Genomic DNA, 22,355 nt, shown 5'->3' on the forward strand with positions numbered 1-22,355 from the left:
TGGCCTCTGCTCCGTAGCTGCTGGGTGACCTCCCGTTTGGGGCTCTACTCAGCTCTTCCCAGGAGGGTGGCACGGTTCCCCCCCTTTTGGTGGTCCTCCTCAGATCCTCGTACTCTGGGGCCTCTGGATGTCTGGGGCCTGGATCTCCTCCATACCTGCTTCATACCCTGGGGGACGGGACTATGGCTCCCCACACTCCCTAGCAGATCGTTACATGGAGAAATCTTTGGAATACAAGCATGCTGATCCACACAGGTGTGCACACCTGTGTACACCTGTACACAGACGCGAACTACACTTTTCTTGGCTGCTGCCTCAAAGCACATTGTGCGCTGTCTATCTTGCGTGCTGCACAATATCGTTTAATATTTAGTATCTACTGTTATCTACTGCTAGCTAGTTTATTGTGATGGTGCTGTATTTATTATGTTGCTCTTTTTTTGTTTGCTTTCTCTTCTGTTTTTTTTTTTCTCCATACAGGTGATCCAGGTGTTTTGTTTGTTTTTCTTTCTTTCTTCCCCCCTTCCTCTCCCTCTCTTTCTTTCATTCTTTCTCCCTGTTCTATCCCCCAGTCATGTCTGTCCCGTTTGTAGCAACCGAAAATAAAATAAATTCATAATTATAATAAAGGTCAATCAAATGGGCCAATGTGGCCATGATGATCCACTTGGTAAAATAAATCCGCTTGGCATCTTTCTTGGCCTTAAGACAACAATTCTAATGGCTAAAGATCCAAACGGGACACAAAAAAAAACCCATTGGACCCCACTTTGCATTTATTCAGGAAAATGTAAATTAAAATGATGCCAAACACTGATAGTATTTGTCAAACTTCATATTTACTTAGAAATTCAGGGGGGAAAAAAGCTAAATGTAAACCATTTTAAGTATAGCGCAGCACGATTCTGTATTTTTGGCACCAAACCCCCGTTTCTGCTTCACCTCTACATACTTTGTGAGGATGACTTAAAATTCATTAATGCAAAAATGTCAACATGGGCTTAATTTTAACTAAACTTTATGAGATGATTGTGAAAATGTTGCACTGTTTGGCTTGCATAGAATAGGCACTGCATAGGAAATCATACTGCCACGCTGTCCTTCTCACTTTTTCTAGAATGTGGCGAGTCGACTCACCTCAACAGCTGATTGGTTAAATTTTATCTTTACATTGTGTTGCTTCCAAAAGTACAGTGAACATGTTTTGAGAATAATAATTAATTGAAAGGCCAGTTGTACGCAATTTATTTCCATAAAATTATGGAAATTTATGTTGTTGAAGCTGATGGTCATAACTGTTTTTCTGGGTGCGACATGACCATCTATGCGTTTTAAGGGCCTGTGTGATGCCATGCGACCCATTGATGGGGCTAGACTTCTGGACTTTTTGATGAAAACCAACTTCACCGGTGTGTCAGGGGAGGGAATCTTATTTGATGAAAACGGAGACTCACCCGGCAGGTAGGTGCTTTCAACTGTGCAGAGACATCATAGATCTCTTTGGAGTGCAAACAACCTCTCACTGTTGTTCAATGTGCACCTTTTGTTTACAGGTATGAAATAATGAACTTCAAAAAGATGGGGAAGGACTACTATGACTACATAAACGTCGGCAGTTGGGACAACAGAGGCTTAAAAATAGATGATGATGAAATCTGGCCCAGCAAAGAGAGCGTGATCAAGTCAGTCTGCAGTGACCCCTGTGACAAAGGGCAGATTAAGGTAAGATGAGTAATTTTCACACAGTAGACCCAGAATTAGATTAAAATAACTGAATAATAAAATTATTAGTATGATGAGTGTTTGAGGAATTTTCATTATCATCACAAACTGATTTGTATCATGTTTACGTTACCAGCCTACACCTCTTTCACCTCAGCCTGTATTCTACTTTCATACCAGACCTCTTTGCTCCTCCTACAGATCATTTATGTGACATGACTGAAAGTAAAGCTTCACATTAATACAGTGGCTTCGTTTGAACTCTGCTTATGCCGTGAGTGCGTATTCTGTCTCCTTCAGGTGATCCGTAAAGGTGAAGTGAGTTGCTGCTGGACGTGCACCCCCTGCAAAGAAAATGAATTTGTGTTTGATGAGTACACCTGCCAAGCCTGTGAGCTGGGCTCCTGGCCTAATAATGACCTCACAGGTCGGTATCTTTACCTGCAATCTCAGAAATACCCCAGGGATCATAAAAGATATAAAGAATATTCACATGATGGATTATTTTTGTCTTAATCCAGCCTGTCAGTGTGTATTACATATTAGCATTGCACAGGAAATCCTGCACAAGTTATCCTAGAGAGAGAAAGTGAGAGGCATCCATTTACCATACCCTCCTCTTCCCTCCTCCTAGTTTCTTCTTCTCCACTCCCGTTTCCTCCCAGCCACTCCCTCTCTCTCATATCGTTAATTTGTTACCAACATGGTCACTCGTGTTTTAATTATTCTGCAACGAGAGCGGCTTGCCATGCAAATACACTTCAGTTGCAATGAAAATTTATTTCCTCTCCATTGCGTTCGAAGAGGTTGCCTATTGCCTTGTTGTTCTTTCAGCTTCTCATTATACTGCACGCTAGCTCCTCACCAAGCTCAATGATTAAAACATGAATTGAGACCTGCTGAAAATTCAGAGGGAGCTTCGCTGTCTGAGACAGAAGAATCTTTAAAAACTGAAACAGGGAGTAAATCAGTGCGAAAATGATCAGCAGAAAGCTGACAGTGGAGAAAGAAGATAAAGGAACGGAGGCTTAATTGGGGTTATCCGTGTGTTCGTTAGTGTTCGTGACTGTGGGCTCAGAGTGTGTGACTACATGCATGTGTCTCGTTTCATCAACAATAAGTGCTGCGTGTCCCCCTGCGGGGCTATATGGAACAGTAATAATGAGGTGTAAACAAACTGCTTGCCCTGTTCCACCAGCAGACATTTTGATCTTTCTCCTTGAGGCCAAAAGAAATCTGAGGAAAAAAAATATTAAAGATAAAAAGGGGAGGGGGAAAAAGGTAAAGGAGCAGAGGGAAAAGGTAAAGCAAAATCTCAGCTGACAAGGACAGAAGTGGGAGCGAAAACCATTGAAAGGATGTGGAATAGTTTTTCAGACAGCAGTGGAACAAAAACAAGAAAAGACTGGGAGAGGAAAAAGACTTAAAAAATAAAGTCATGGTGAAAGTGGAATAGATGATGAATAGAGGCTCCATCGTGAGCAGCAGCAAGGGAGAGTGAAAGAAGAAGAAAAAGGGAGGATTAGCTATGGGATTTGAGCCTCTTTGCTGATTGGTAATGTTCCACAGTCTGAATCTGAGATTGTTTGAAAAACTTTATTTTCACTCTTCCTTTCGTGCACCAGTTTGGTTTACAGTCAAGCGTTGCAGCATTTCCTGCAGGTTCCATGAACTAACTAATTATCAAATTGCTGACTTTGCAAATGCTTCCTGACTGCTCTGAGAAAGCCCACGAGGAAAAACACTGATCTGGGATTTCCCACCCAGCATCTAGATTAATTGGAGCTAAATTTCCACCCACCTTACGTTGTCATTAGTGGGTGGTCTTGAGCTTGTATGACTGGAAAAGACAGGTACTGTAGTTATTGTTTTTGAGTTTGTTTAATATGTGGAACAGCTGTATAAACAGCTGTATAGGTATAGATTTAACAGCATAAACAAAACATCATAAATATTCTTAAGATGAGAAAGAAACAGATACGGATACATTAAATTATTTTAAATTGTATTTCAGAAAGATTTTAATTTGTTTTCATACCATTAATATTTCACTTTGGGCTTTTCAGTCATTTCAGTCTGAAAGTCCTGCCTGACTTTGCTTCTGTTTGTTTACTGGCCCTTTGGCTCCCATTTATGCTTTTGTTTACGCCCTTAGACCTAATCTCATTACTGATTTAATAAACTTTGTTAACCATGTTAAATACAAGGTTTATGGATTTCTTAAGTTATTTCTTTAATGATCTTTTTCTCTGTTTGCATGCAGAGAAAATGGAAGAAAAAAAGGTTAAAAAATAAAATGTACAGGGGGCAGAAAGATAATTAGAAAGAGACTATTTGCATTTCTTCCCTCTAAAGTATGTCTAGACTGACCAATAATTCAGCAAGCATTAAGACGGCTCGTAATTAGAACTGTCCCTTTAATTAATGACACTTTATCTCCTTGCCTATGAGGAAGACAGAGATGGAGGTAGAGAATTACAGGAGTAGGTGGGAGGTATGAGGATGAGGAGAGATAAGGAAGATATTTGGGGAAATAGAAGCGGGCAGAGTGATGGATGGATTATTACAAAGAAATAGTGAGCAACAGGAGACAGACAAGAAATGGTGAATGACAGGGAAGGAGGAAGAAAGACCAGGAGGATGGATAAGAAGAAGAAAGTGAAGTACAAAGACGTATTTGTAAAGTATTATTAGAAGTAGTATTCCAAATAGCAGTGAAGGAGGTGCAAGGGGAAAAAAATAAAACTGTAATTTGTGATAAATAAAGGTCCCATAGTTCAATAGTGGAGAGATTTCATACTGATAGTAATTAAACAGCCCAACAACCCCCTTCCTTCCTCCCTGTTTGCTTCTCATGCTTTTTATACTAAATCAGACCCACATCTGTATACAAAAGTTGCATACTTTGCAGGCAAAGCTCGGCACAATGGATAACTCGCAAGCGTTTCTTGCCTGGAGGTCTAACATGTACAACTCTAACCACGACCTGTGCGAGCTGTTGGACCTTTAGAAAGCAACTGAAGTCCAATTTTATTCAGAATGGTTAAAACTGGATATAAGAAAAAGAAAGTGTGAGAATGAGCATAAAGTAAAGGCTAAACAATAGTTTGCCATTGTTACCTAAATCTTATTATCCATATATATTCCTGTGTGTCACATGTCAAATAAACTGATGATCAGTGAATAATCTTTTCTGAACAAATACATTAACAAACTGATGTCCCCCACGTCCCCAGGCTGTGACCCAATACCAGTGGAATACCTTCGATGGGGAGACCCTGAACCCATTGCTGCTGTGGTATTTGCCTGCCTCGGTCTAATGGCTACATTTTTTGTCACTGCAGTCTTTATCAGGTAACATATCCCTTTTATTTCTTAAAATCATTTAATTTTTGAAATTGTTTTCCTTCCTGTTTATTTAAATTCTTGCTTGCGTGTGTTTATGAATGTGGATATTCAGATTCCGGGACACTCCAGTCGTGAAATCTTCCAGTAGGGAACTGTGTTACATAATACTGGCAGGTATCTGTTTGGGATACCTGTGTACCTTTAGCCTCATAGCCAAACCCCACGTCATCCATTGCTACCTCCAGCGACTGGGAATAGGCCTGTCACCTGCCATGAGCTACTCTGCACTTGTCACCAAGGTAAGGCCTGAGTGAAATGGTGGGTCCACAAGTTGTGAAAAGTGTGCAGTTAATGTGTTTTTCATTGATATGACTGCATAATACAGTGAGTGCTCTGTAGGAACGGAGAACGCAGATTGCAGCATATTCAGTATGTACTATATGTCCTGATGATGTTTGGAATCTGACCCCAGACAAACCGCATTGCTCGGATCCTGGCAGGAAGCAAGAAGAAGATCTGCACAAAGAAACCTCGCTTCATGTCTGCCTGTGCTCAGCTTATCATTGCCTTCCTCCTCATACTGCTACAGCTGGGCATCATTGTGGCTCTCTTCCTCATGGAGCCCCCGGAGGTAGGCTCTGTGTGTTTTAATAGAAAAAATATCATCAGAAGGAGGAGAGAAACCAGAAGATTAATAAAATAAAACAAAATAAACAATAAGCAGAGGATGTTAAGTTTGAAATATAACAGATTGCAGATTTCCCCTATTAGAAATTAGGAGAGTGTCTTATTGGATTTTTGTATTTTGAGTTCTGTTAAATGTGTTAAACTACTTCACCGGTTTCACATGTTTCCTCAGGTGTTACACTGAGCATCTGAATGTCAACAGAAATTTCACTGTTAATAAATTATTGATTTGATTGGCAGATAAAAGGCAGTAAGAATTCAAACAAGACCAAAGCTTAAAATGTTAGTGTATACCCCTAAATGGATGTAGCCTAGCTGCATATTGAGACATCTACTTGTCAGTCTGTAGTTGTTCAATTTAAAATTTTCTGACAGCACATATAATTTGTAAAGTTGATTACCATCACATTTGGTTCTTATCTGCTGAAATGCCTGAATTCCTTTTCAATAAACATAAATATTGTGCATCAGAAGTGGGCAGCATAATCATGAAATGTCAGTGAAATTACTTCCATAACTTAACGTTACATGCCGCCATTGACTTACTACGGTTAAAGACGTGACAGCAACAGTGTTGTCACACGCATGTCACATTTCCTCTGGTGTCTGCAGGTCATCCACGACTATCCCAGCATCCGCCAGGTCAACCTCATTTGCAACACCACTAACCTCGGCGTGGTTGCCCCGCTGGGATACAACGGCCTGCTTATCCTTAGCTGCACCTTTTATGCCTTCAAGGTACGAGATAGTGTTTGTCACTTTTTCCCATTACCACTTCAATATCAAAAATACCTGTGACAATTTTGCATTAATTCTATAACACAGTATCGAACACGACTGAAACATGTTGTTACAACTGGTAAAGCTGCCAGTAAGAGGTGGTTTAAAATCCAAAACTCTAAGCGCTGTTGACATCCAATAAAAGTTCAGTGTGTTGTTATCCGTAGAATACTCTGTATGAGTGTCTCTACATATGAGGAGGTTTACACAGTCATAATGCAAAAAAAATTATTAAGCCACTGTGGTTTTGTCTCTCTAAAATCTTTTGGCGGCAGTAAATGAAATAATGTTACCCCAATCAAATTATAAAGTCAATGTTGTGATTATCCATGACCAGCGGCCATCCATTTTCTGCTGAGTATGAGAGCAGAATTGTAAAAAGAGACAGAAGATAAATGCACTGCACTTCAAACAAATAAATTAACCGAGTTTTAAACACAGCAGCTGAGTAAACCAATTTAACTTTGGAGGCTGAGGGTAAGGACCAAATGCCTCACCTAATTCACTCGCACAGATCGGTGTGGCCAGCAATAAAATGACAACTGTAAGGGGTTAAGAGTGTGTATCGCTGTATATACTGTGAAGAACGTCTACATTTGCTTTCTTGATCACAGCGAAATGCACAACAGCAATTGTGAAGGGAAATGAAGGAATGTTTACTTATGCTTCTCTTTCTCTTTCCCTCCAAGACCCGCAACGTCCCAGCTAATTTCAATGAGGCTAAGTACATTGCCTTTACAATGTACACCACCTGTATTATCTGGCTGGCATTTGTACCCATCTACTTTGGCTCTAACTACAAAATTATCACCATGTGCTTCAGTGTCAGCCTGAGTGCCACTGTGGCTCTGTGCTGCATGTTTGTACCCAAGGTAAGGTTGCTTTGCTTAAATTGCTTTTCATTTCATTCTGATTGCTTGTCTGTTGTTTTTATGAATATTACCTGAAACCGACTATAGTTGTAATCTAAATCTGTGCATAAACTACATTAAGTTTCAAATGACCATTGCAACAGAGCTCACTGTTGGTCCCCACCAGTTGTGAGAATTTGAGTCAAATATTTGAATAGATAAATACTAAGATTCAAGAGAACGTCTCTTTTGATATTTTAATCACAGATGTTTCAGCACTTGTAATATCAGGATCTAGATTTTCTTGTACAGTGTCACTACAGTAAAAAAAAAAAAAGCCTAAACAAGAAATTCAGTCAATCAAAAATACTTAGCAGAAGCTTCTTTTGAGAATTTTCTTTTTATAATATGTTTAGAATATTAAGGTGAGTCATGAGAGCAAGAGAAAAAAAAAAGATTAAAAGACCAATTTGTATAGCCAACACAATCAAAGTCTCTCCAGAAATTTGCATAGTGCCGTTTATCTTTGCAGTAAATGACAACAAGTAGTCACTGTTCATATCTAACCGTTTCCATCAGGTGTACATCATTCTGGCTAAACCAGAGCGTAATGTGCGTAGTGCCTTCACCACTAGCACAGTGGTGCGCATGCATGTGGGCGATGGCAAATCATCCTCAGCTGCCAGCCGCTCCTCCAGTCTGGTTAACCTGTGGAAACGGAGAGGCTCCACTGGAGAGACACTCAGGTATTTCTGCGTGTGTGGATTGTGTGTACCCAAGAGGCTTGTTGACCAGGTTAATGCCGGGTTGCTCTTCAGTTATATTCCAAGGCACCATTTCTCCAATAGCCCACTCTGAGACTATTTATGGTGTGTGCATGTACGTGTGTGTCGGTGTGTTTAAGCTCTCTAAGAGATTGATTCTCTGAACTCCATCGACTCTGTCTGACTGTTCTTCTGACCCTGACATGAACTGCAGACAATTGCCTAATGGAGATACAGCAAAGGAAGAGATTGGAATGAACTGAAGAAGGGTTAAGGAAAATACTAAAAAGAGAATTATAAATGGAGAAGAAGATGCATAGAGAGAGAGATGAAGAGGGGAAGTGATAAGAAAAGAAGAAAAGAAAAGGGTAAAGGAGTAGTTTGATCAAAGAGACATAATAGCTTTCACACCCTGCTTAAGGCCATCCACAAGTCATCTACAGTGACAAGGAACCGATCAAAAGACACAAAGGGAGTGACGCAAAGCCACTTGCCCGAAATGAAAATGTCATGGTCCTGGGTCGGTGACCTTTCAGTTGATGATTATCACTTTCTAGTTTATTTCTGATCTTGTATTGGTTGTTGGTGTTTGGTTGTGTTTATTTTCCCTACCTGCGTCTCCCTCGGTGCTCTGTTCATGTCCCCGTGTTGTTATGTAAAACAGTCTGTGTGTTTCCTGTTTTACTTTGTAGGGTTGTGTCTCGTTATGTCCATTAGTTCCAGCTGTGTCCCCGCCTGTCTGCCATTACCCGATTACCCTGTGTGTGTGTGTGTATATATAGTGGGTGTCGGTCTGTGTTCGTTGTCGGCTCGTCTGTGTTTCATGGTGTCTGTTCCTCGTCTGTGTCTCTCTGCCTCCCACCCCATTTGTATGATCCGGTTTGTTATTTAGCTCACCCAGTTTAGGTTATGTTCTGTCCTGCCCTCAGTTCTGTTATTTGTACACTGTAAATTAAACCCTCACTCTCATCATCATATCGGCTGTCTGCATTTTGGGTCCTCCGTTTCCTCCACACCACACGGCTCACCCCGCCAGCCGTGACAGAAAAGGGGAGAAAAAATAGACAAGAAATATTTTCGTTTGTCAGCAGGTTCCTCCAGCACACCCCGCTTGGCAAGCAAGATTTCAATCACACTCTTATATGAAATGTCACAAGTGTTTCCTTCTTCATTCGCTTTATTTTGCTCTTCCACTTTTCTCTTATGGCCCTGTCATCCTCTGTGGGTGGTGATAATTGGCAGAGGGCTGTCTGTCTCTTCAGTGCAGGGCTGGAAACTGTTGCCTTTGAGGTGCTGTCATTGTGTAAACTGAACAGACACATACAGACATGAGTCCAGCAAACCCGAGGAAAAAGAAAAGACATGTTTGACTGATGTCTGAACTGTGGAAAAATACTGGATTTACCTTCAGGACATTCTCAGAAATTAAGGGAGTAAACAGACCTTAACAGGGTTCATCGACTTGTCCCCATACATGAATCAGTTTTGTTTTCTGGTGGAAACCTTTATAAATGTTCTACCTGGAATCTGTTCAGTGGGTTCTGATAAATAGTGATAAACCTGAAATCTTCAGTGAAAGGTTTAAAGTTTGGAAACCAAACATTAAAAGTAAGAAACAAATGTGATTTGAATTTTATTCGTCTCATTTTAAAAATCATCACAGGGAGCTAAATCTGGCAGTGGCAAGCAGCAAGTGTGTTGTGTGGTCAAACTATTCCTGCCTTGTTCATTGCACTGAGAGCAGGTGCATGATGGCTTGTGGTGTTATGGGCCAAATGTTCTTCCTCGGATGCCCACAGATATCACAGTTGTAATATGTGTGGTGAAAGTGACTGTAAGAGTCGAATTCAAGGTGATTATCCAACAAAAAGAAGATGAGTACATTCTAGGATGGGGTCTTTATCCAGTACCCTTTCTTTGGAGGCTTGGACACAATGGACTATTCCAATATAAACTGCCGTTACCTCTGTGGGTAGTAGTGTGAGACCCAGCTCTCATCAACAAGCTGATTCCTTCATAAAAAAAAGTCAGTTTCAGATAAAAGTTGATGTTTGCTCTCAATCTTTAATTTAGATTTTATTTAAATCGAATTCATTCTGTGAAATTTGTGATCTTTCGTAACTTCTTCTTAACAGATCAGAATTCATATGTAATAAATTGATCTGCACCATAATAACACAAATAACACGCAAAAGTAATTAAAAAAAACATTGTAGGGTTTTTGAATTTAAATTTAGATTTCCTAATATTTCAGTGAGTACCCAGTAAAGGGTTAATGATAGATGATCACACTTTTAGACAAATGTGTGAGTAAGTGTGTGAACAAACCTGTAAGGGTGTAGGTATTGATCATAATTGAATTGCAAATTCCAGCGGAGCTGCAAACTTCACTTGCTTCAGTGCAACATCACCACTGGTGATGCTCCACTAGTTTCAAAGCAAATATTTGTCCTTTTGGTGGCATGGATGGATCAACTTCTGTTTATGATTCTTAAAGTGGTTTCTCTCTTCTTGTAATGGCTCTGGTAGAACCGTAGCCCCTCAAGAAGCCTTCCAAAACCCCTATTTCTAATAGGATCAAATTTAAGATAAGATAATCAACTCTTTCTTGGCTTTGTCAGGTTTGCTCAATCAACATGCATGGCGTATGGTTTGTGTGTGTGTATGTGTGTGTGTGTGTGTGTGTGTGTCTGTGTGTATGTGAGTGTAAGCATCACAGCCTGTGTGTGGGTTTGTGTGTCTCCAGAGTGATTTCAGTTCGTTTCACTCCCAGCCATGGCGGTGTGACTTTTAATCAGGAGTTCAACTTTAGATTAATCACACTAATTAACCTGACAAAGGGATGGAGGTGGTGGTAAGAGGGTGGAAGCGCTGTGACTGATGTGAAGCGGGGAAAAAAGAAAGCTGGAGGAAGAAATAAAAGCAGGATGAAAGAACCTGACAGAACACTGAAGAACAAGCTACTGATTTTATAAGCTTTAAATTACTGTGCTTATAAAGTCAAACTGGTTTCTTTGTCTGAGTAAAGGTTCCATTTGGATACATTTTTATATATAGTATTAACTGACAGTACTAATCAACACAGACATGTGATAAAGAAACCTGTGAAGTACTAAATGCACTCTATGATTCAATAACTTCACAAATTTCTATATGAGTTTTCTCAGATCATTTTGTGATTTGTTCAGATGCAACTTTGTAAAGTTGTGCTTCTATGTTGTTTTTAGAGAAGGGGCTTTCTCTTGGCAAACCCTTCCAAACAAGCTATACTTGTTCAGTCTGTTTCTACTTGCGATGTGATTAACTTTAACATTTAACATGTTAATTGAGGCCTGTAGAATCTGAGATGTAGCTCTTGGATTTTGGCACAGATTCACCTGATTCACCTCAGACTGACAATTGTTTTGAATGTCTGTTAGTTCTTCTTCACTGTGGAGGACTTCAAATTGTTTGAGAATGGTCTCTTTACCATCCCAGATTGAAGGGCACCAACAAATGTACAACTAAGAGCATTGCTGATGATATTTTCCTCCTTGACAATGTGCTGCCAAGACTTCTGTTTTAAAAGAATTGTTCACAATGGTTAATGATCAGTTAATCAAGTGCATTTGATTAGCAACACCTCGCTGCTACTTATTATCTTAGTTCCTGTGGAAGCAGTAAGGGTGTACTTAGTTTCATACAAGATCTACCTTTCTTTTTCACATGACTGTTAACAAGAAAGACTTAAAATATTAATGAACAGCATAATGAGTCGAACTGTATTGGATAAACAAATGTAAAAATGAATTTAGCAGTACTATCTTGGGTTTGAAATGATATACAGTGTTGTGTGCCATACAGTAATAACAGAACCACAAGCAAATCCTCTGAGTAGAATATTAAAATACCACTTATAATGCCAGAAAAATGATCAGTTCAAAGAAGTAAGAGAAATGTTTGTAATCCTTTAGACAGCCTTTTGTCAAACTCTGTGCATGCACAAAATAAATGAAATCTTTCCCCACCACTCTCTTGTCTCTTTTTCATCCTTTTCTGTAGCTCCAATGGTAAATCAGTGTCGTGGGCACAGACAGAGCGCAGCAGTTCACGTGGGAACCACCTGTGGCAGCGTCTGTCATTCCACATCAAGAAGAAAGAGAACAATCAGACTGCTGTTATTAAGCCTTTCTCCAAAACCCCTGAGGAACATTACTGCAGTGGGGCTGACCTGCCACCACATGTCCCTCTGCCCTCACTCCCGTCCATGTCCTCTCTCCCCACTCATCCTGACAATGTCGCCGACAAGACCCTGTATGAGCTCTCAGAAGCAGAGGAGCGCTACTCGATCACATACCGGCCACAGACGCCTTCACCGATCAGCACAGTCAGCCAGAGAATAGGAGCGACTTCGGGAGAGGAGCCTCAGATGGGCAGTATTCCAAAGTATCCGAGCAGCATCTGCAGCGCCGGCAGCGGCAGCAGTTGCGGTCCTCCCAGCAGCGGCTCTATTGTTACAGGGAGTGACGGTAGATTGGTTATTGTGGACGATCGCCCGGGGGAGCCCCAGAGTTCACTGATGGATCAGATCAGCTGTGTGGTTAACCGCTTCACTGCCAACATAACGGAGCTCAACAGTATGATGCTCTCGTCCTCCCCATCACACTCACACATTCAGAAACACACACCTCCATCTCCTCATCCCACCGACCCCTATCTGTTACCCCGTGAACTCCAGATGCCCCCGACCCTCACCACCTACGCTGATGTCCAGCCGCTTCCTCCTGTTGAATCAAGCTTTGGAGGCCGGGGTGGCTGTCCCATTCACTCTATGCCTCATTCACCTTACCCCCTGCCAGCCCCTCACCCCCAGGCCTCCCCGTCCCGCTCCCCCATGCGAGGGGGTCGGCTCACCTGCCTCACCGACTCCCCTCTGAGGAGGGCAGAGTTGGAGGAGGAGCTAATCGCTTTGACTCCTCCGTCACCCTTCCGTGACTCTCTGGCTTCCAGCAGTGGCTCACCTGTCTCTGAGACAGGTCTTTGTCTCCCTCCAGTCCCGTCCCACCCTCCCCCCTCACCCCCTTCGCCCAGATACACCAGACTGACACTCAGAAACTACAGCCAGAGTTCATCCTCACTGTGAGGCAGAGATGAATCACAGAAATGAAGAAAAGCACTCAAAAACAACACAGCTTGTAAACAGAAGAGATAATGGGTAGACAAATCCATTTGCCCGAGAAATGTAGGACAAGTTTGGTGAAGACACCAAACTGTGTTTGTGTTTACATGTTTGCAGTGAGTTGCGAGTCTAAGAAACTTGCCCATGTTGTATTTTCTTGCCGTTTCTCACGAATGTGGATGGAAAACTGCAAAATTGGCCACTATAACTTTGAAGTGTTTGGGCACCAGTAAGGCCAGGGATCATTTGTGAGGGTCTGAGGCTACTCATCATTGAAGTTTGGGTAGTGGCCTTAAGGTAACTTGGCTATCAACTAATTAGAGACTGTGGATGTGTGTGTGTGTGTGTGTGTGTGTCTGTGCGTGTGTGCGGGGTAATGTGAGTGTATTTTTACTGTATCTTAGTTAATCAGATGTGATGGCAACATGACAGCAAACAGTATTGATGAATAAAGACTCCTTCAGCCTATAAGAATTATCAGAGGCTATCAAGGGCACATACATTGGCTCGTAGGCACATTTACACAGGTGCACATTGACAAACACAACTGTGGGCACACTGATACAAATACAATGTAAGGGAAACACTGTAAATATGTATGAGGTTACAAATTTTTCTTTGATTATTAAATCCAACACGCTTCTGACAAAGTGCATTGCATCAACAGTGTTAACATATACAGGCACTATGTTAAGAACCACCTTTTCATTTATTCAGCTTCCCAATCTGCTCCAAGCTATTTATGTCCCTGGTCCCTCTCTGTCTCACGGCTTTCTTTTATCCTGTGATCATTTCAGTATTTTCTACTCTTCCAATTAGTTTTCTTCAGAAGTTTGAATGTATGTTTTCTACATGACTCCTGAAGCTGTTGGGACCAAACCTTTTGTAGCTTTCTGTGTGTGACTTGAGAAAGAGGACGACAGAGGGACTGAAAAGACCAGGCCTTGTTTTACCATAAACATCTTAGTCATTAAATGAGGTTCAGGTGGATCATTGGCAGACGTCTGATCTCAAAGCTGAATGTTGATGTGTGACATTTAACACTGCATTTTGCGAAGCTTAGCTGGATCCCAGTCATGACATTTTCTCTATACAATACGTCAGCAAGACACAGTCGCTCTGTTTCATCACAGACAGCGCTCTGAATGGGTTTAATTGAAATCACGGCAATCTATAATGTCAGTGGGTACAAATTGATAGATTCAAGCTGGGGAGCGTCCTCCTCAGCCACTATGAGGTCCATCTGTTGCTCAGGTGCTATGATTTTTATTTTTTTAAACAAAGGTGGCAGAACAACCAAAGATGTTCACAAAAATTGAGCATTAGGTAGATTTTTTTAAATGTTATGTTTACTTAATACACTGCTGCCACATAACTGTTAGTCTCACAAGACCATACTAGTTGACTGTTGATGATGACTGACATCCAGTATAGCCAAATAAAAATGTCAGTGATGCAGATCCAGGAAAACACAGACTTCGAAAATTACCCAGACCTCAAGTAGTATTGACTTAAAGGAATACTTCCTTATTGTGGAAAATTGGCTGCGGTTACAAGAGCAGGCAATCGATACCACTCTCATGCTTTATCTGTCAGGTAAATGTAGGAAGTCTCTGTTAGTTGCCTGGCAACCGTGTGGTGATGACAATACTTCAGGAAGTCATGGTTAAATAGAAGCAAGATGCAAATGATCCCCTATGAAATAGCAATGCGTTTTTGAGATTTGACATTTTAATTATTGAATTAAGACCAAGACAATAAGGCTGGTTGTTTCTTTACCGCCCGTAGCTTCATGCGGTCAGTATTCTCACTTCAGTAAGAATTTAAGTCCATTGGTTTAGTCTTTAAAGTCTGGCTTCATGCCATATATCCTAGACTGAGGAAAATGTGAGTGAACTCAAAGTGTTTGGCAACAGTAGTTCATATATTTGTAGGAGATCAGATTTGGCTTTTTAAGATTTTGGGTATGCCTTTAAATAGAGTGTTCTTATATATATGTGCCAACGCCTGTACCTGGAGGAAAAATGTGCCACTGAATATATTTACTAAGATGCTTTTGAGAAACAAGGCCTTGGCTTTGTTTCAGCTCCTTCAACCGAGAAAATCAGTTTTTGCAAAGCAAAGCAAAAAACACAAATACAAAAAAAAATTAAAACCAGGAGGTTTTCATACACAACACGAGCAGTTTTTTAAATACATTTTATTTTTATGTGGCGTGTATACAGTGTGCACATACCATTAAAGCGATTACTAATTGAACCGTTGATAAACACAAACACACACACCAAAAATAAGTGCTGTATTGTTGTCCATCATGATAGTCCACAGTCTGGTTCCTCCTTTTTGAGTTTACTTACGAATTTGTGCTCTACAGTAGCCAGCAAGAACAAACTCAGACAAAATGACTCTGTAAATACTAAGGGCATGCAATGACAGTTCTGTTTTGTTTCAGATGAAAGTACGTTTATTTACATATCAGCAAATGTTAAAAAAGAAAAAGAAAAAAGAGATCTTTTTGAGCTATCTTATAACATACAGTACCAATATGTGTTACGACTACAGAAACTGTGTTACTACTCTGAATGTGTGAGTGACCATTCCTATTCAAATGTCTTGTATACATACGATATAATAATATTAATATGACTATTGTGCCAAAGGGGTTAGGAAGGGTCTAGCTTACTCAGTTGTGGGTAAATACGTGGTTTCTTAAAAAAATATGTAAATGTAAAACTATTTATATTGTTTTGGATATTTTCTATATAAATACTCCACATTTTCCAGTGTAAAAGCAATATTATCCATCTGTACACAAGGTGCACATGTTAAATCAAATCAAAACACTGTTTTCTGGTTCTTTTTCATCATTCTTTACTCGGTGGAGGACAATTGAACGAGGAGGAGGGTGGAGAGATTAGTTGAACATTTTCTTTGCATTTTGTAATCTATATTGAATGAAATTAGGACATTTGTTGATTTCAAATAATCAACAAATGTGGGGTAATTTCCAATTTTTGCAATGTTACTTACTCAGTTTAGAGTCCAGTTTGTTTAAGACATGGCTGCAGATTTAGATCGGTAAGGACATTAACTGTTGGTGCCATCATTTGTTGTACTTTTTTGCTGCTTTTTGTGTGGGGTGAACAGGTTTATTAAGTCATAAACCTGATGTCATGTCTCCTTAGTGGTATGCATCCAAGTCAAAACAAGAAAATATTTTTTTCTTTGGTTCTCAAATGGAAAAATACACACATGCACACAACAACAATCTCAGATTATTGCTCAGAGGTTTTTGCATATGAGAAAGAATAAATCATCTAAGATTTTCTGAATATAACTTCAGACAAAATTCGCCCCTCTTCTTCTTCTGAAACTGCTGCATCACTACTGACTACTAACTACTCATTTAATTTTAATAATCTGTGTCCTGACCTGTTGTTAAAAATTAACCTGCCCTATTGTTGAGCATTTATTTGGGAGGAGCCCGTTAATATGCTGTATAATGCACCGATAGAGTAACACAGAGCTTGCTTCAGCACTTCGACTGCGTGTTATCCACCCCCCTTGAAAAAGGCAGAAGAGCTACCCCTGCAGAAAAGACAGGATCAGTGCTTGCATCAGTTGCTATCTTATTCTTTTTAAGTTCTGTGACATCACCTTAAATCTACAGACGTAGGTTTTAAGAGTATGTTGTAAGTATTACACAGTAGGAAAAGTTAGCATCATTGGATTTCTTTTTCCAGGTGAAATTGGGAAACTCTAATTCACAACAAATGCAGAGCAAGCAACAGAAAACCAGACCTGATCCTGCCTCCTGAATCCCAAACATGATGGCTCATATTAATCTAGCATGAACTCAGTTAATGATTGTTCTCTTGATAATGGTGATGACCATGTTCAGCAAAATCTTGATTTCCTGTTGATGTCCCCCCAAAATGTGTTGACTAAGTCTGATAAATGCACTTTATAGAATTGGACTGATAATCCCTGCGCTTAAAAATATCTTTTAATCCAGATGCGGTCAGCTGTTGATCAAAATGACACACAGTCATTTTTCATACCTTTTGGATGAAAATATAAAATCAGTCGACCTGTTATCAGGACGATTCCTGTTGCTTCTCAACCCATATATTCTGATATAGAGCCAGATATAAATATATATAATAATCTCCTGTGATGCTTATTTTCCTCTGTTGATCATAATGTGAGGAAAGCCTCGATTTTAAACGTTTGCTCCTCTACTGAATTGCTACTGAACGGAATAAGGCTATCACTCTGAGGTCCAAGAGTGGTGCATTTAAGCTGACCCTCACCACTGACTCTTGCAGAGGGAGGCATGAGAAAGAGCGTTATTTCTCCATTAGGGATGAGTTTGACTGGGAGTGCTGTGTGGCGGAGCAGCCTCTCTTACTGCCTTGCTAGAAATTTTATTTAATTTGGTAACAAGGGGGAAAAAAATGAGTAATGTTTACTATGTAAACACCACACAGACTTTTGGTTGTGTACTCTGACAGGGCATGTCCAGAGAGGTTTGCTTTGTCACTATAGTACTTATATTGTATCGTGATGACCACCCGTCTGAGTGCAGTTTAGTGGATGTTATAAATAATTTAACTCCTAAAAGTGTTGGTGAAATCTTTTCGAGGCAGAGAGCAACGAAGCCCTCTTCTCTTTTTCTCACAAGCAGTTATATAGTTATAAGTAGTTCTATCTGCTCTTTATTTTAGCTTTCTTATTGGAAGTCAGAGATATAAATTGATACTGATTATTTCAAGATAATTCTCAGGCCTGCAGTAGTGTTGCAAAAAAGAAACATTCCTCAATATGACTGAATGATCGACCAACTGAGTTGAAAGCTAGATTGCATTTTCAGGATAAAATAACGGCATTTAGACTCTAAACTGTGCTGTACACAACATTAAAAGATGAATATCATCATCCCGAATGTTGGCTTTTTGGAAGCGTTTCATGAAACTACTTTTGCAGCAATCGGCTTACTGAAAACCGAGGCGCTGAAGGTGGTAAATTAGATGTCTTAAAAATCAGTGACTGTATTTTTGTATGTTTGTCTGAAGCTGCTGGTCTCATGTTGCTTTTGTTTGTTTGTCTTTTTTTTTTTAACTGGAGGATGTGCATTTTGATATTTTGGTATTTAGGTAGTCAGTGTGGGTAATGTTGTTCCGAGTATAGAGAAATAATTCATACTAAGAGGTTAGGTTGTAATATTATACTGATAAGAAATGAAAGAGAAGTTTGAGTATTTATTTATGTGGCTTAAAGATTTGTAAGGAAGTGAAATATATTTTTAACCAGGTCAGTGTTGTTTTTAGAGCATTAACGTTTTACATACAGAGCAGGAGGCTGTGGAATTTATGAAATATACTTCTTTACACCCAGAGAATTAAACCAAGCTCTGAACAGCACACCATGTGACGGTGACTTCCTCTGTAATTATTGTGTTTTTTATATTCCTCATTTGTGTCAATCTAAGCTTGGATCACCGCAGTGGACATGAAAACACAAGTAAAATCCTTGTTAATGCCCCTGCTTCAAATTCTGATGAGGTTCTATTTGCAGTAGAGTGTGTGACACTAGAGCGTTCGTGACATAAATAGGATGGATGTTGCCTACAGAAGTGACGTTTACATTTTTACTGCTCACTTGAGATAGTTGAGGCGTTGGCGTCTGATTGCTGACTGATCTGTTGTAGAGAGTTTTTACAAGCTTGTAATCCAGTATAAACATTTTGTGTTTTTCTGGAACACTGAGTCTGATATTCTGAGCAAGAAAAATACATTTCATTTATTGACAAAGGAAGCTCATCTGCATATAAATGAAGGGCCTGTGTTGCGCTCAAGTCTCTTTACATCCCAGATTTATCAAAATCGTTATTCAGCCAAGCTCATCGGAGCAGTCTACTTTAATCTTCATTTTGATAAAGAAAGATGATGGGTTATTATAAATCTAATTAAACAGAAGGAGCCGATTTATCTGTACTGAGTATATAGAACCAAATATATTTTTTCTATATATACTGAGAGGTTTTTAGGTAGTCAAGACGAAAAAATAGCTACTAAAATTAAGATTTATGATGGATGTAAATGAGTTTTCTTATTTATTAACAATATATGAAGGAAAAGTTCAGCTTCAGTTGCAGTGTAACCCCAGGTTCCTCACAGCACTATTCATTCGAGCTTCTCCACTCAGTGCCAACTTTTTCTCATTGTATTTTTTTGAATGGGTGGACAAACACTGCGAAAAATCTGACTAAACCACAGTTACATCTGTCATTGGGGAAAAAAACAGCAAGAAAAGTTTTCATAAGCTGTGTACCTGTGCCAAAATCTTGATATGATAACAGTGGATCAAACTGATCATTTCCTAATGGAAAATGGCAGTGTTTATCCTCCCATGTGGATTCGATTGTTAGTGGAAAACTTTTAAGTGTGACTTTATTTTTTCTGTTTTGTTTTCATTTAACTCGTGATGTTAAGAACTCTAGAATGTAATTCAATGCTATGTATGTAATGAAAGATGGTTTTATCTTTGGATGGTTGACTATCATTATTATTATTTTCACTCAGTTGTGTAAAGTGTCAAATATAAGAATATGTGGTTCAGGCTGTTTGGAAAATACAGTTTGTTTCTCAGTGGCTTTGTTGTGGGTTAGCGAGAAGTGATGTGAGGAGTTTGTTCGTGTCTGCTTACGGCAGATTTTATTACTCAATTAGTTTTAGCCCAGCCTCAGACGCAACAAACACAAAGGTTTGTGGGACTGGATTCCACACTTGTTTGTTGCTGACACTGGAGCTTTGTTCATAGGCTTTTTAGAGGATCCCAGAAGACCTGGAATAGATTTAGCCAAAGTGGAGTTTTTCTCATCTCCCAATTAATTCATTTTTATGTCTTCTTCCAATCGGGCTCACGATTACTCTCATGAAGGCCTTTCTCTGGGCTGATCTTTCTCCACTGGGGAATAGAAAAAAAAGAACAAGGAGAGTGGGAGTGTTAATCAGTTGTTTCTTGTAATTTTTTTTTTTTAATAGAACAAAAGATTTTTCGTTAAAGGGTATAGCAAAAAAAAAAAAAAACACAATAAGGGAGGTCTTTTTTTTTTTTAAGAATAGCCAGGGCGAGAGAGGCTTCAAATTGACATCCAGTGTGGATGAATTTTGTTGTTGTTTTTGAGCAATAAAAAGCACAGTTAACATTATTTTATCATTAGCCAGTAAGTTCCATTTCAAAACCGCTTAAATTTGGCACAAATCTGGACACACCTCCTCAGAAATATGTTCACATTATAGGTGATCTGTGTTTTAAGAGCACATGCATCATTGTCCTGTGCCTCCAATTTTTCACTGCCGTTTTGCTCTGCTTACTTTTTTTTTCTCCTTGGTGCCATAAGTGGGAAAAGCTGAAGAACAAAGATGAGTTGACAGGCAGGAAGTGCAGATGCATTAAAGGGATCACCGACGTGAGCTCTAGCAGTTAGGTCAACACAAGGCAGCTGTAAACTCGCTGCACGTCCACATACCAGAAAAATATCTCTTTACTTTTGTAACTGCGTCAGGTGATGATGGAACGTACAAATTCACGTTTTTGTTATGCATATCTCCTCTCGGCAGAAACACTGTGCTGCCACAGTACTTTGGCATTAACTGGTCGATTTTTAAAAGTCACCAGTTTGACTCACTGTAGTCAAACGCCCACCAGCTGGGCACCAAGAGACAGCCTGAGTAGCCAGTTCAACATGGAAAAAATGCACAGAGCAGTCTTTAACTTGCACATATGAGTCACATATGGTTTGTTTGGTTTTTTCACTGGGCTATAACACATGTATTTTGGTACCTTTCAGAAAATGTGACCACCATGCAGCAGTGCTGTGGAGTCCAAGAGGAGAAGGGTTGTGTGGTTTGTGTGTGGGGGGGAAAAATGACAAAAAAAAAAGTCTTTCTTTTTATGCCATTGATAATCATTGTGTAAGTGTACTACAAAGTACCTTTGAATCAATATTGAAATTGTTATTAAAAAATATGACTGACTTCCTTGTATCTTGACATTTTTTTACATATATTATTTTGGATTTACAGTTTGTACATATAATATGAAAGATGTGAGGGAAAAAAATAGTTGTGCATTAAGTGAAATAATTACTTTTAATTAAAGGGGTCACTGCAAGATAAATAGTGAAAAGTCAGCAGGCCTGTTTTTGAAGATAAAATAATATACCAACAAATAGTTTTTTCATTGGTTCAAAGTGTCTAGAAGGTTCCAGGTTTGCACCGGCATGGTGCCTGTATGTTATGAGTGTGCATGTTGTTTCCAGGTGCTTTGGCTTCCTCCCGCAGTCCAAAGACATGCATGCTGGGCTAATTTAAGATTCTAAATTGGCCGTAGGTGTGGACGTGGGCACAAATGGATGTTTAATCATATCGTTTATAGACTTACAATACTCACAGCAGTTTCATCGATTTTACAGAATTTGTTGTGAATGTGCAAAGTAATGAAATAAAAAGTAATGAATGAAATAAATGAATGATCTGATCAAATGGATAAAAGGACAGCAATAACCTCAGGTTTAATCTTCTTTAATATGAAAGGTGCACTAAAACTGAATCTCAGCATCCAGCATCTATTATGGAGCAAATTTATGACAAATAGAAACATATTCATATTATTATGATTAAAAGCAGATTGATGCAATAATAGTAGGTATTCTGACTTTGTTAAACACATCAAATATCAGTCGTGACATAGTCAGCAAACATTAAATAAAGGTCTTTGTTTTTTTTGTTTAGTCACTGTTTATTTACTCATGCTTGGCTGCCAACTTAATGCAGTCTTACATAAACGTCCCTAATGAGTTCCTCTCGATGAGGTTGTAGTTTTTAAATCTGGGGAAAATAGAGCACCGGTATTGGATCATTGCCTCCCAACTTGTAAAATGACTATCATTCTGTCTGCTCATTGCACTGCAGTCAAAGTATTAGGTAAATAATAAATATCATAACAATAAAACAGAAGAAGTAAGGATCCGTCTTAGCT

At 39.5% G+C, this 22,355-nt stretch overlaps 1 protein-coding gene across 2 annotated transcripts in view; it reads left to right on the forward strand.

Moving 5' to 3' along the window:
* grm5b (glutamate receptor, metabotropic 5b) overlaps positions 1-21,346 on the forward strand; it is an 83,140-nt gene extending 61,794 nt beyond the window's left edge. For both annotated transcript variants that reach the window (XM_006802092.2, XM_006802093.3), the window contains exons 9-18: positions 1,337-1,461; positions 1,554-1,722; positions 2,023-2,149; positions 4,959-5,076; positions 5,183-5,369; positions 5,543-5,701; positions 6,370-6,495; positions 7,227-7,409; positions 7,968-8,134; positions 12,194-21,346. In XM_006802092.2, coding sequence (XP_006802155.1) covers positions 1,337-1,461; positions 1,554-1,722; positions 2,023-2,149; positions 4,959-5,076; positions 5,183-5,369; positions 5,543-5,701; positions 6,370-6,495; positions 7,227-7,409; positions 7,968-8,134; positions 12,194-13,274 — 2,442 coding nt within the window. In that variant the 3' untranslated portion in view covers positions 13,275-21,346. The remainder of the gene's footprint in view (positions 1-1,336; positions 1,462-1,553; positions 1,723-2,022; positions 2,150-4,958; positions 5,077-5,182; positions 5,370-5,542; positions 5,702-6,369; positions 6,496-7,226; positions 7,410-7,967; positions 8,135-12,193) is intronic.
* Positions 21,347-22,355: the final 1,009 nt, after the last annotated feature.

Source organism: Neolamprologus brichardi, chromosome 14 (genome assembly GCF_056152115.1).
Source record: "Neolamprologus brichardi isolate AB-2024 chromosome 14, ASM5615211v1, whole genome shotgun sequence".
Taxonomy (NCBI): domain Eukaryota; kingdom Metazoa; phylum Chordata; class Actinopteri; order Cichliformes; family Cichlidae; genus Neolamprologus; species Neolamprologus brichardi.